This window comes from Lonchura striata, chromosome 2, assembly GCF_046129695.1.
Source record: "Lonchura striata isolate bLonStr1 chromosome 2, bLonStr1.mat, whole genome shotgun sequence".
In the NCBI taxonomy this organism is placed as follows: Eukaryota; Metazoa; Chordata; class Aves; order Passeriformes; family Estrildidae; genus Lonchura; species Lonchura striata.
In genome coordinates this window covers 116,951,670-116,964,373 of record NC_134604.1, presented here as the reverse complement: position 1 = coordinate 116,964,373, position 12,704 = coordinate 116,951,670, and the positions used below count along the sequence as shown (strand labels likewise).

General features: G+C 65.3%; 1 protein-coding gene across 2 annotated transcripts; it reads left to right on the top strand.

Moving 5' to 3' along the window:
* The first annotated feature begins 2,193 nt into the window (after positions 1 to 2,193).
* TRIM3 (tripartite motif containing 3) lies at positions 2,194 to 10,872 on the top strand. 2 transcript variants are annotated; one of them, XM_021538764.2, is made up of 12 exons: positions 2,194 to 2,288; positions 3,154 to 3,295; positions 5,036 to 5,270; positions 5,665 to 5,825; positions 6,081 to 6,261; positions 6,615 to 7,338; positions 7,526 to 7,629; positions 7,896 to 8,063; positions 8,138 to 8,306; positions 9,017 to 9,087; positions 9,193 to 9,333; positions 10,199 to 10,872. In XM_021538764.2, the coding sequence occupies exons 2-12, from the start codon at positions 3,168 to 3,170 to the stop codon at positions 10,349 to 10,351; spliced, it is 2,235 nt and encodes a 744-aa protein (XP_021394439.1). In that variant the 5' UTR covers positions 2,194 to 2,288; positions 3,154 to 3,167; the 3' UTR covers positions 10,352 to 10,872. The 2 variants fall into 2 exon arrangements, with proteins under 2 accessions (XP_021394439.1, XP_021394441.1); XM_021538766.2 differs by lacking the exon at positions 2,194 to 2,288 and adding an exon at positions 2,405 to 2,460.
* Positions 10,873 to 12,704: the final 1,832 nt, after the last annotated feature.

Genomic DNA, 12,704 nt, shown 5'->3' with positions numbered 1-12,704 from the left:
CCCAGCAGGCTGGGGCTGCCAGGGTGGGTGGGAGACGGGGGCATGAGCCCCACAACAGTGAGGACTCTGATGGAGCCCTAGGGCACGGGGGGGGGGCTGGCTGCTCCTTGTGGGGGCCCCAGGCTCGGAAGGGGAGTGAGCTGGAGTACAGAAGAAATGGCTCTGGGGGGTGAGCACGGGGCTTGGGGGAACCCTCCTCACCTGTGTGTGGTGAGGGGAGCCACCCCTTGCTCCAGCATGAACCAGGACCAGGTGGGAGTAAATGGGGACAGGATGCGGGGCACTGCAGGGGGAAGCTGGGTGGGATCGGCCTGGGCTTCCTGGCACCATCACTGCTGTCCCACTGGTGGCATTGAGAGCTCGGGAGTCCCGCAGGATATATTCCCCTTCTCCAGGCCAGGGACTGGGGCCGGGGCCATCCAGTGCCCTCCCCCATCACCCTTCAACCTGTTTCTGCTCTGGTTGCTGCTCCCCTGGGGCTCCTGGACACCGCCAGAACACTCACTGGCCCCTGGGACACTCCCTTCAGAACATTCCCCACCTCCCCTGAACCTTCCTCCTGAACACCCTCTTCCTCTGCCCCGGCCCCCTGGAACACTGAAACCCTCCCATGGGGTCCTGCCACTCCCCAGACACGGATGTGGGTAATCAGGTGGGTGTCTGCCCCACAAGGGATGAGGCTGTTCCCAGGCACCTGCTCTGTGCTCCCAGGCCCATCCGCCGGCTCCTGGGGGATACTGGGGAAGGACCGGGGGTCTCCGCGGGGAGAAGGAGCCTCACTGGGGGTGAGGGTGGAGGGCCAGAGGAGGTCTTGGTGCAGAGGAGCCCACTTGATTGTGCTGTGCTGCAGATGTCCCAGCACCTGGTCCCCACTGTGCTGTGGGTGCCTGTGGGACACGCTGAGCCTCAGCGCCTTTTGCTGCTTCTGGGGGTGCCTGGCTGGGACTGGAGGGTCCTGGGGGTGGGTTCCAGGTCAGGTCACTCCCTATCCCCTTCATAATCATCCTTGCTCCTGGGGCACTGTGATGGCTGCACAACCAGGTCGGGCCTGGCTGCAGAACCTTCTGACACTGAGGCCAAGGTGGAAGGTCAGGGGACCATGCTGGGGGCCCCCCATGTGGATTGGGACAGATTTATTGGGGGGCTGGTTCATGGCAGAGCTCTGGGTCCATCCTGGAGCTGATGGGTCTCCCTGATGGGTCCCCAAATGTGCTGGGCTGGATCAGCACCTCCCTGTCCCTGCAGCCATCATCCCCCCATGGCCCACTCCAGCAGTGACCTGGCTGGGAACAGGGGCACCTCCTCTGCACCCCTCGACTCCAGCTCTGCCAGGATGCCTTGTCTAAGAGTGCCCGCTTGGTGCCCCAGCTGCCTCACCCAAAGGAGGCAGCCAGAAGCTGCTGGAATTCCCGGGAAGCTGCAGCAGGTGGGCTTGATGCCACATCCTGAATGGGGTCCGGGGTGGAGGGGTACCAGCTGAGGGGGGTGATGGTGATGAAGGGCATCCCACGTGGAGGAGGCGCTGTGGCAGCTGGCAGGTGGGAAGAAGTGTGGGCTCCCTACAAACTGAGGGGCTGGGACAGGCCTACTGACTTTGGTTTTACTCCTATCCCCCCCTTTACAAGCCCCTTTGTACCCCACCTGTACCTCCTCTATACCACCCCTCTATAGCTCCTATTTTACCCCTCTTTTTACCTGTGAATCCCCCTTGCCCCCATTTATATCCACCTGTTTGCCTTGACCTTCCCTTTCATCCCCCTTTTATATTCTTCCTACTTCTCAATTCCTACCGCCCGTCACCCCACGCTCGCTGACCCCCCGCCCCGTCATGCCCCCACCCACCAGCGTACGCTGACATTCCCCAGTCCTGTTCTCCGTCCAGTCTGGGGTCAACCCCCCCAAATTCGGGGTCGGGATGTGGTTGCCGTGGCAACAGCCGGGTACCCCTGGATGCGGGGAGCCCCCCCCAGCTGCAGAGCCACAGCCCAGGCGCGACCACTGATGCTGGGGGGGAGCCGAGGGGGTCGCTTTACCCACTTTCCCACGGAACCCTCCCCACGAGCCCCCCAGCCGGGGGCGGCAGCGCGTCCCGCGGCGACGCCTCGGCATCCCGAGCGGGGCGTCGTGGGGTGCGGGCTGCGCGGAGCAGGGAGGCGGCGGCGCGCTCCCGCTCCCCCTGCGGAGCGCGGGTGGTGCCGGCCGGGCCGGCCGCCTCGCTGTCGCATCCCGGGCCGGGGCCGAGGATGCGCCGTGGGGCCCGCGCGGCGCGAGCAGGGGGCAGCGGGGGGGTGAGTGCGGCCGCCGGGCCCGGCCCGCTGAGGGGCGGCCGCGGCTGACCGGGGACCCCGCGGGTGCGGGACCCCGCGCCCGCCGTGCCCGCTGCCCGGTGCGGGGGGGCGGTGCCGCACAATGGCGGCCGGGGCGGGGCCGGGGCCTGGAGCGCGGAGCCGCCGCAGCGCCGTGAGCGGGGCCGGGGCGCGGGGCCGCTCGCGGGACGGGGGGCGATGGGGACAGGGGCTGCGGGGGTCACTGAGGCACAGGGGACAAGGGAGGGGACGAGGAGTGTCCCCAGGGGTCGGTGGGTCGGACGCGGCGGCGCTGGGGCGTGCCCGTGGGGCGGGAGGGCGGATGCTGCGGGCGCCCTGTGGGGCGGGCGGTGGATGGGGCCGGTGCCACGGCGCACAAGGAGAGGGGGCTGCGGGATCGGTGGGTTTCGAGGGGCAGGGCAGTGCCCTGGGACGCGGTGTCTGTGAGGCTGTGGGTGCCCGGGGGTCATGGGGCAGTGCTCGTGTGTGCCCCACAAGGTGTCTGTGGGGCCGGGGGCTGTGGGATGCCCTGCAGTGGGTGCTGTGGGTGCCCGGGGTGCTGAGCCCTCATGCCACAGGGTGAATGTCCGTTATGGCCCTCTGTGGGGCTGCGGCGTGGGCGGGGGGCTGTGGGGCACCCTGTGGGCTGCAGGGTGCCATGCAGTGCCTCTCAAGCATTTAAATTCCCCCCATTCTCAGGCTGAGGGTCTGCCATGACCCACCGCGAGCCTGCGGGTGGTAGGGGTTGTGTGGTGCCCGTGGGTTGGGGCTGGGAGTGGCCGTGGGGTGCCGGGAGCCCCATGGGGTGTTGCAGGGTGCCTGCCCCTCACTGTGGTGTGCCTGCCAGGCTGAGGAGCCACCATGGCCCGCCATGAGCCCGCCAGCCCGGTGGTGCGGCAGATTGACCAGCAGTTCCTGATCTGCAGCATCTGCCTCGACCGCTACTGCAACCCCAAGGTCCTGCCCTGCCTGCACACCTTCTGCGAGAGGTGGGAGCTCCTGAACCCACCCTGAGCCCCCTGCATTCTCCCAAACCCCATCCCTGCCTGCACGCTTTCTGTGAGAGGTGGAATTCCCTGAACCCCTCCCGAGTCCCCCCTGCACCTCCTGAGCCCAATCCCTACCTGCACACCTTCTGTTAGAGGTGGGACCCCTCCCTGCACCCCACTGCACCCCTGGTATATCCTCTGTGCCCTGGCAGCCACTCTTCATCCCACCCTGTCTCTGAGCCCCCCTACGCCCTTCCCGTGTGCTCTGCACCCCGCCAGCATCCATCCCCAGCACATCCCCCCTGCACCCCACTGAGACCTGACTGCAGCCCTGCCACTGCAACCCTCCATATGCACCCCCCATGTCCTTACTGCCCCCTGCACCCCTAGCCTGCTCTGCCCCTCCAGCATCCATCCCCTGTGCCCCTCAGTGCACCTAGCCCCCTCTGCCTCGCTGCATCCCCCTCTGTCCCTGAGCCTGTACCCCAGTGCTACTGGTGCACTCCAGTGTGCCCCACTGCAGCCCTCCTGGACCCCCTACAACCTCTGTGTGAGCAGAGCCCTCCCTCAGCCCCACTGGTGGTGAGCCAGCCCCCCCTGCACTGCCTGCCCTCCCCAGTGAGAGATGGGGTCCAGCTTCCCTGTGCCCCCAGAGGTGGGGGCCAGGACCCCCTACATTCCATGGCCCATGGCGGTGCTGGGACCCCCCTGCCCTCCACACCCCACTTCTCTGTGAGGGCTGCACAGCCCCTGAGCCCCCCGAGTGTGGGGCTGGGGGCACCATGGTTGGGGATCCTCCTAAGTACAGGGTCTTGTTGCTGATGGCCCCCCTCTCTCTGTGCTCCCAAAGCCCTCTGGTCCCGCTCCATCCGTCCACCCATCTCCCCAGGGGTACTGGCACTGCTGCCCTGTGTCCATCCTGTCCATCTGTCTGACTGCCTACTCCTGCCTCTCCCCCACCTGGTGTGACACCACACAGCCCTCCTGTCTGTCTGTCCATCTGTGTCTCCCATCCTTGTGTGACACTGCGCAGCCCCCCCACGTGACTGTCCGTCTGTCCTCCTCCTGTGCCCCAGTGTGACGCTGCAGCCCCACCATGTTGTCCATCTGTCCCCTGGTTTGTCTGTTCCTCCCACCCTGTTCTCACACTCCGATGTTCCACCACACAGCCCCATGTCTGTCTGTCCATCCCTCCCCGTGCTCTCTGCTTGCACCCCAACCCTCCAGTCCGTGTTGCTGCCCCCCTCTCCCTGTGTTCCTCATTGCCCTGTGTGTCCATCCTGTTGCCCCTGTCCCACTGTCACTGTGTGCAGTCCCCCTGTCCATTCGTCTGCCCCTGTGCCACTTCTGGTGCTCATGCCTTTCCACGTGCTCTTGCCCTGCACCCTGGCCCTCGTGTCCCATCTGTCCATCCCCCCTCTACCTGCCTGCAGCCCTAGGTGGCATGTTCCCCCTTCTGTCCCCCATCAACCTGCCTGTCCATTCCCCTGTCTGCCTGTCCATCCATCTGTCCCTTCATGCCCCTGTTCTGCCGCCACTGCCATCCCACATCCCCCATCCCCAGCAGGTCCTGTCCCCCCATCCATCCCCTCATCTGTCCCCCTGTTGTCCCTATATCTTGTCCCACATACCCCCTGTGCCCCCACAGCCCCCGTCCCTGCTCCTTTCACATCCTGACCCAGAACCTGTCCCTGTCGTGCCCCATGTGACCCCTGACCCCGGTGACCCCTGTGACCCCAGGTGTCTGCAGAACTACATTCCGGCCCAGAGCCTGTCCCTGTCGTGCCCCGTGTGCCGCCAGACCTCGATCCTGCCCGAGCGGGGGGTCCCGGCGCTGCCCAACAACTTCTTCATCACCAATCTGATGGAGGTGCTGCAGCGGGACCCTGACCCCCGTGGGGCTCCCCCTGCACCCCTGCCCCCCCTGGGCGCCGCCACCGGGCAGCCGCTGTGCTGCCCCAACCACGAGGGAAAGGTGGGCCCGAGGGGCTGGGAGGGCTGTGCTGGACTCCAGGGGCTCAGGGTGTTTGCAAGTGGCTGCAGGGACCTGTGGTGCTGCCTGTGTCCAGGGGGGCTGGAGAGGTCCTGAGGGCTGATGTGACTTGGGGAGCTGGGGACCTGCAGGAGCTGGAAGAGCTTTAGGAGGGCTGGGATCTGGGGAAGGCTGAGGAGGTCTGTGAGGACCTGGAAGAGCTGTGAGGGTCATGAGGGGTCGGTGGGGCTGCAGGCCTTGGAGAAAGGCTCCAGAGAGAGTCTGGGGCGGCTGCAGTGGACCAGGGAGTCTGGGAGAGGCTGTGTGGGCTCAGGAGGTGATTTGGGGCGGGCTGTGGGCTGAGGTGTGGGGCAGCAGGTGAGTGCAGGTGTGGCAGGTGATGGAGTTCTACTGCGAGCCCTGCGAGACAGCCATGTGCCGGGAGTGCACGGAGGGGGAGCGGCGGGAGCACCGGGACCACCGCACCGTGCCGCTGCGTGATGTGCTGGAGCAGCACAAGGCAGCCCTGCAGCACCAGCTCGACGCTGTGCGTGCCAGGTAGGGGGGGGCAGGGAGTTTCTGGGGGTCCCCGTGGCCCCACTCCCACTGGTTGCAGCGCCAGCTTGATGCCACCCACACATGGTTCAGGGGGAGGGGTGGCTGAGGGCGTCGTGGGTACTGTGGGGTTTGAGGGTTCAGGGAGTGCCCACATCCTCCTGCAGAATACCACAGCTGGGTGAGGGTGCTGTGGGGGGGCTTCAGGGTGGGGTTGCTGGGGGTCTGGGAGTTCAGGGGTTCCCCATGTCTCCCCAGGCTCCCACAGCTGGCAGCAGCTGTGGGGCTGGTAGCCGAGATCAGCCGGCAGCTGGGGCAGCGCCGGGCTGAGGCCGAGGCAGAGATCGGGAGCAGCTTCGAGGAGCTGGAGGCAGCGCTGCGGCAGCGGCGGGAGGTGCTGCTGCGCGACCTGGAGGCCACCTGTGCTGCCAAGCAGCAGGTAACACACCTGGGGCTCTGTGCCTTTCGCCAGCCATTCCTGGGCGGTGTGGGTACCCCAGCCATACCCCAGTGCCAGTGGCCCAGCTGGTGTAACAGCTGGGGTCCCAGTGCAGCACCAGCACTGGGGTTATGGCCGTGGCTGCAGTGCAGGTGGGGGTGCAGACGGAGCAGTGGTTTGGGGTGCTGGGTGTGGGTGCTGGTGTCCCACACGGACACCAGAGAGATGTGCTGTCCCCACAAGATGCACGGGGCCGCAGCTGGAGTGCTGAGGCAGGGCCAGGATGTGGTTCAAGTGCAGGTGTTGGCACCGGGGTCCCACCTGGTGCCACAGGTGATGTCCTGCTCCCACAGGTGCTGGAGGCACAGCTGGAGGTGCTGCGGCAGGGCCAGGAGAGCATCCTGAGCAGCTGCGCGTTCACAGAGCAGGCGCTGCACCATGGCTCAGCCACGGAGGTGCTGCTGGTGCAGAAGCAGATGGGCGAGCGGCTGCGGGAGCTGGCGGCGCGGCCCTTCCCCGAGCACCCGCACGAGAACGCGCAGCTCGAGTTCCACGCCGAGCCCGAGGGGCTGCGCCGCTCCATCCAGAACCTGGGCGCGCTGCTGACCACCAGCGCCACGGCGCACACCACGGTGGCCACGGGCGAGGGGCTGCGCCAGGCCGTGGTGGGGCAGCCCTGCTCGCTCAGCGTCACCACCAAGGACAAGGACGGGGCGCTGGTGCGCAGCGGCGGCGCACGCCTGCGCTTCGCTGTGACGGGCCCCGACGGCGCCGCGGCTGAGGCCGAGGTGCAGGACAACCGCAACGGCACCTACGAGCTGGTGTACACACCGCGCAGCGAGGGCGACTTTGTGCTGTCCATCCTGCTGTATGGGCAGCCCGTGCGCGGCTCCCCCTTCCGCGCGCGCGCCCTGCGCCCCAGCGACGTGCCCCCGTCCCCCGAGGAGGCCAAGCGCCGTGTCAAGTCCCCGGGCGGGGGGCACGTGCGGCAGAAGGCGCTGCGCCGCCCCGCCAGCATGTACGGCAGCGCCAAGCGCAAGGAGAACCCCATCGAGGATGAGCTCATCTTTCGCGTTGGTGAGCAGGGCGTGCGGGGGGCCCTGGGGCAGCAGGGGTGTCTTGGGATGATGGGGGGCTCCTTAGGGCTCCCTAGGCACTCCCCAGGGCTCCTCGTGGCTCCCTGGGTGGTGGTGGAGGGCCCCAGGGGGTGGCAGGGGCGGTGAGTGCTCTCTTGGGCCCCATGTGCCCTGACTTGTGCCTGCAGGCAGCCGTGGCCGGGAGAAGGGCGAGTTCACCAACCTGCAGGGGATCTCCACATCCAGCGCCGGCCGAATCGTTGTGGCCGACAGCAACAACCAGTGTGTGCAGGTATGGACACCCTTAGGACTTCCACACCCTCCCCGGACCCCCACTGACTCTTGTTGATCCCTATTGACCCTGACAACAACCAGTGCATGCAGGTACAGATCCCTGGACCCCTCCCATCCCGTGATCCACAAACTCTCCCAGGACCCCCACTGATACCCCCTGCTCCCCCCAGCCCCCACAGTTGTTCTCCAACGAGGGGCAGTTCTGGCTGTGTTTCAAGGCGTGGGGGTGTTCCCCCTGATCCCCTGCTGCTGCTGCCCTCCCAGGTGTTCAGTAATGAGGGGCAGTTCCGGCTGCGTTTTGGGGTGCGGGGGCGCTCCCCAGGGCAGCTCCAGCGCCCCACGGGGGTCTCAGTGGACACCAATGGTGACATCATTGTGGCCGACTACGACAACCGCTGGGTCAGTGTGTTCTCACCTGAGGGCAAGTTCAAGGTGAGTGGAAGCTGCAGGGGTCTGTGGGGCAAGTGGTCCATGGCACCTCCCAGCCTGACTGTCTGTCCCCCCAGACAAAGCTGGGCGCGGGGCGGCTGATGGGCCCCAAGGGCGTCGCCGTGGACCGCAACGGGCACATCATCGTGGTGGACAACAAGGCGTGCTGCGTCTTCATCTTCCAGCCCAACGGGAAGCTGGTGGCGCGGTTTGGCTCCCGCGGCACCGCTGAGCGCCAATTCGCAGGTATCCCTGGGATGGGACCCCCCAGCTGTGAGCCCTTGGGCTCCCCGGGGACCAGGGCGGGTGGACTGTGCCCCACATTGCTGGGGTGGCTGGTGGCATTGGGACCCCAAAGAATGGCCTCAGGCTGGGGGACAGGTCCAGGCTGCAGTTCTGGACTGGTTTTCTGCATCCAGCTCTGGGCTGTCGGTTCGCGTTCTGGTCTCGGGACTTTTTTTCTGAGCTCTGCTTTGAGTTCGGGGGCTGGACAAGGAGCCAGGATCTGGTTCTTGGTCCAGCACCACGTTAAGTGCTCTGGGCTTGTGATCCAGATTCTGTCTCTGGGTTCTGGTTCAGGACTGAGATCCCAGGCTCTTGAGTTCAGGGTTTGGTTCTGGTTCCCAGGCTGGTATGTGGTTCCAGGTTCTGGGTTTGGGTCTGGGTCCTGAGCTGTGTGTCCTAGATTGGGGCACTGGGTTTGGTTCTGGATACAGATTGTGGGTCTGGGTTCTGGATTCAGTTCTGGGTTGGGGCGCTGGGCTCAGATTCTGGCAGTGACTCCATCCTGGGGGCTCTGAGTTCTGGACTCTGTCCATACCTCAGGGCTCTGGATTCATCCTTGCCCTGCCATAAGGCCAGGGCTGAACCCCATCATTCCCTTCAGGGCTGAGACGCCAATCCTGGGGATAAGTTCCCTGTGCTCCATTTGAGCTGAGCCCCCTTTGTCTCCTCAGGACCCCATTTTGTGGCTGTCAACAACAAGAACGAGATCGTGGTGACTGACTTCCACAACCACTCTGTGAAGGTGAGCAGAGCCACAGGCAGCTGCTGAGAGCCCCCTAGTGCGCTCAGGGCTGGGGGGCTGCAGTGGCCCCCGTGACTCCCACGTGTTGTGCCCCCTGCCCACCAGGTGTACAACGCTGAGGGCGAGTTCCTGTTCAAGTTCGGGTCGCATGGGGAGGGCAACGGGCAGTTCAACGCGCCCACAGGGGTGGCCGTGGACAGCAATGGCAACATCATCGTGGCTGACTGGGGCAACAGCCGCATCCAGGTACCACACCCGTGCCAGCGCAGGCACACGGACACCCGTGCCAGCACAGGCACACGGACACCCGTGCCAGTGCAGACACATGGACACCCATAGCAGCACAGACACATGGACACCCGTAGCAGCACAGACACACGGACACCCGTACCAGCACATCTGTGCCTGCACAGACACATGGACACCTGTGCTAGCACAGACACACGGACACCTGTGCCTGCACAGACACACAGACATCTGTACCTGCACACCATGTGCCTACTCAGACACACGGACACCTGTGCCTGCACAGACACGCAGAGACCTGTGCCTGCACACCTGTGCCTGCTCAGACACCTGCACACCTCTACCTGCACACACCTCCCCAGTGCAGCCCGTGGGGCTCCGCACTTTCCCCTCTCCATCCCATCCCTGACCCCCCAGCCCAGGTGTGTGCTGTGAGGTGCTGTGGGGCACCTGCAGGGAGCCAGGACACAACTCGGTTTAAGTGAGAACACCTGGAAAGGATCTTGGGTCAAGGGGGAAGGGTCCGTGCAGGGTCTGCAATCAGCTGGGAGGGGTCTAGAGACAGCTAGGAGCAACAAAGAAGGGTCTCTGGTCAACTGGGAACAGTCCATGGGGGCGTAGGGTCAACTGTGAGGAACTGGGAAGAATTTTGCACCGAGAGGAACTGGGATGGACTGGGAAGGGGTCTGGGGTCACCTGGAAGCAACTGAGAAGGGTCTTGGAATAGGGGAGGATCCCTGTCCTGCTAGGAGGGATTTTGAGCACATGCCCCCACAGGGAGTGCATCCTGCAGGTCTGTGGGGCTATCGGGGCTGGGGGTCCCTGGCCATGGGCCCCAGGGCACAGCTGTGTGCACCTCCCACAGGTGTTTGACAGCGCGGGCTCCTTCCTGTCCTACATCAACACGGCGGCTGACCCGCTGTACGGGCCGCAGGGGCTGGCCCTCACCTCCGACGGCCACGTTGTCGTGGCCGACTCGGGCAACCACTGCTTCAAGGCCTATCGCTACCTGCAGTGACGGGCATGACACCGCGGGCACGGCTGCGGGCAGGAGGGACCTGCAGCTGCAGCGGGGCGCGTGGGGCGACGGCTGCCCCGCAGCCTCGCCTGCCCCCCGAGCGCCATCCTGGCTTCATGTGCACTTTATCCCAGGGGGCAGCCGGGCCTGGGGGGGGGTGAGGAAGGGTCCCGTGGGGTGGGGGCTGCCTGAGGGTCATAGTCTGGCCCCTCACCCATGGCAGGGCCAGCATCCCACTGCCCCTGCTGACAGGGTTCCCAAGGTGTGGGGGGTGTGAGGGGCAGGGGGAGCTGCTGGAAGGGCTTGTGGGGGGCTGTGGGGTGGTCAGTCCAGAGTTCCATGCCCCTTGAGGGCGACCCCCACCTCCCCAGGTCCCCTCCCCAACTGTGGGGTGACTGTGTGTGCCTGCTGCCCCACTGCACTGCTGCTCCATGGCTCTGGGGGGCTCCAGGGGTTGTGGGGCAGCTGCCGCACGCTGACAAAACTGTATGTACAAAATAAAGTATTCTGGAAGTACCCTGGCCCCGTGCTGCCCCGTAGCCCTGCCTGTCTTTCACACACCCTGCCCTAGAGCCCCCATGGCCTGCGGGCTCTCCCAGCTGCGCTGGACGCCCCCAGGCAGTGCCAGGCCAAGCAGGGACAGGAATGGTGCCTGGAGCTCAGTGGCACCACGGGCGCCTGCCTGGCCTGGGCGTTCTGCCAGCACTGACCCATCTGCAGGGACAGGGACAGACTGGGAGTGGGGACAGGGTAAGACTGGTCTCTGTTGGGTCAAGCTAGTCTATGCTGGCAGCAGGGTTTGCGTTGGACTGGTCTGTACTCATACTGGGTCAGACTGGTCTATACTGACATGGGGTCAGACTGGTCTGTTCTAGGAGTAGGAACTGGTCCATACTGGTCCGTGTACCCAGGAGAAAGTGGTCAATGACCTGCTGAGCTGCTCAGACCCCGCAGGTCCCTGGGGCCAGTGGATCCCTGGGCATACCACAGGGGCTGTGGGGGGGTCACAGAGCTGCTCCTCCTGTCCTCGCCAGCTCTGGCCATCCATGGGGGATCCTGGACAGCAGCAGAGCTCACCTAGACCCTGCTCATCATCCCCTGGGGGGTCCCAGGCCCCAGAGGTGGCCAGTGACTCTATTCCCAAGCAGGGCTGGAGGGAGGATCCAGGCATGTCCACGCCTGTTCCTGGTCCTGATGCTGGGAAGGCCCTAGTACAGATCAGCTGTGAGTCCCCACAGCATGGGCAGGACAACCAGGTGATCAGGTTCAGCTGGGGTTGGGAACAGCAGGTCCTGCCTCACCCACTCGGTCTCCTGCTGGGACAGGATGACCTGGTGGCTGTGGGACAGGTGTGGGTGTGCCCGCTTGAAGCTCAGCAAAGCCTTTGGCACCACCTCTGTCTCCCTGGCACCTCACAGAGCACATGCAGCCTGGCTGGGACAGGTGCTCCTTGCTGGGAGCAGCCGGCTGAGGGCCAGGCCCAGGGAGGGGTGGGAATGGGGCCCCATTGGAGGGGACAGGCACTGCTGGGGTGGGCTCCGAGGGCTCTGCTGGGGCCAGCGCTGTCCCACAGAGCTGTCAGCGATCTGGCTGGAGCTTGTCCTCAGTGAGTCCATGGACCACACGTGGTTGGTTGGGATGTGGATGTGCTGAAGGATCCCAGAGGGGTCTGGCCAGGCTGGACTGATGGGCCAAGGCCAACAGCATGAGGGTCACCAAGGGCCCATGCTGGGTCTTCCTCTTGGGTCACCAAACCCCTGCAACACCCCAGGCTGGGCAGAGGGCTGGGAGGCTGGAAATGGCCCTGGTGGTGCTGGTCACAGGGACTAGACACCAGCCCAGGTGGGTGAGAGGCCCATGGCCCCTGGCTGTGCCAGCCCCAGGGTGGGCACAGCCCCAGGGCAGGGATTGTCTCCTGTGCTGGGCACTCTGTGGCACCTCCAGGGCTCTGTCCAGTTCTAGGCAAGAGAGACCTGGAGGGGCTGGAGCGTGACCAGGGCAGGGAACAGAGCTGGGAATGGGCTGGAGCCCCAGGAGGGGCTGAGGGAGCTGGGAAGGGGCTCAGCCTGGAGAAAACGAGGCTCACGGGGGACCTTCCCCGGAAACAAGTGACAGGGCAAGAGGAAATGTCCACTAGTTGTACTTAGGAAGGTTCAGGTTGGACATCAGGAGGAATTTTCTCATGGAAAGGGCTGCCACATTCTGGAAGAGGCTGCCCAGGGAGCTTTGGAGTGCCCATCCCTGCAGGTGTCCCCTGGAGGTGGCACTGAGTGCTCTGGGCTGGGGACAAGGTGGGATCAGGCACAGGTTGGACCCAGCCTTGCAGGCCTTACCAAACGGAATGTCTGTGATC

Coding starts and splice junctions, on each gene's coding strand:
- TRIM3 (XM_021538764.2), top strand. CDS start 3,168: ATGGCCCGCCATGAGCCCGCCAGCCCGGTGGTGCGGCAGATTGACCAG. Junction 7,630..7,895: donor GCAACAACCAGTGTGTGCAG/GTATGGACACCC, acceptor CTGCCCTCCCAG/GTGTTCAGTAATGAGGGGCA. Junction 9,334..10,198: donor GGGGCAACAGCCGCATCCAG/GTACCACACCCG, acceptor CACCTCCCACAG/GTGTTTGACAGCGCGGGCTC.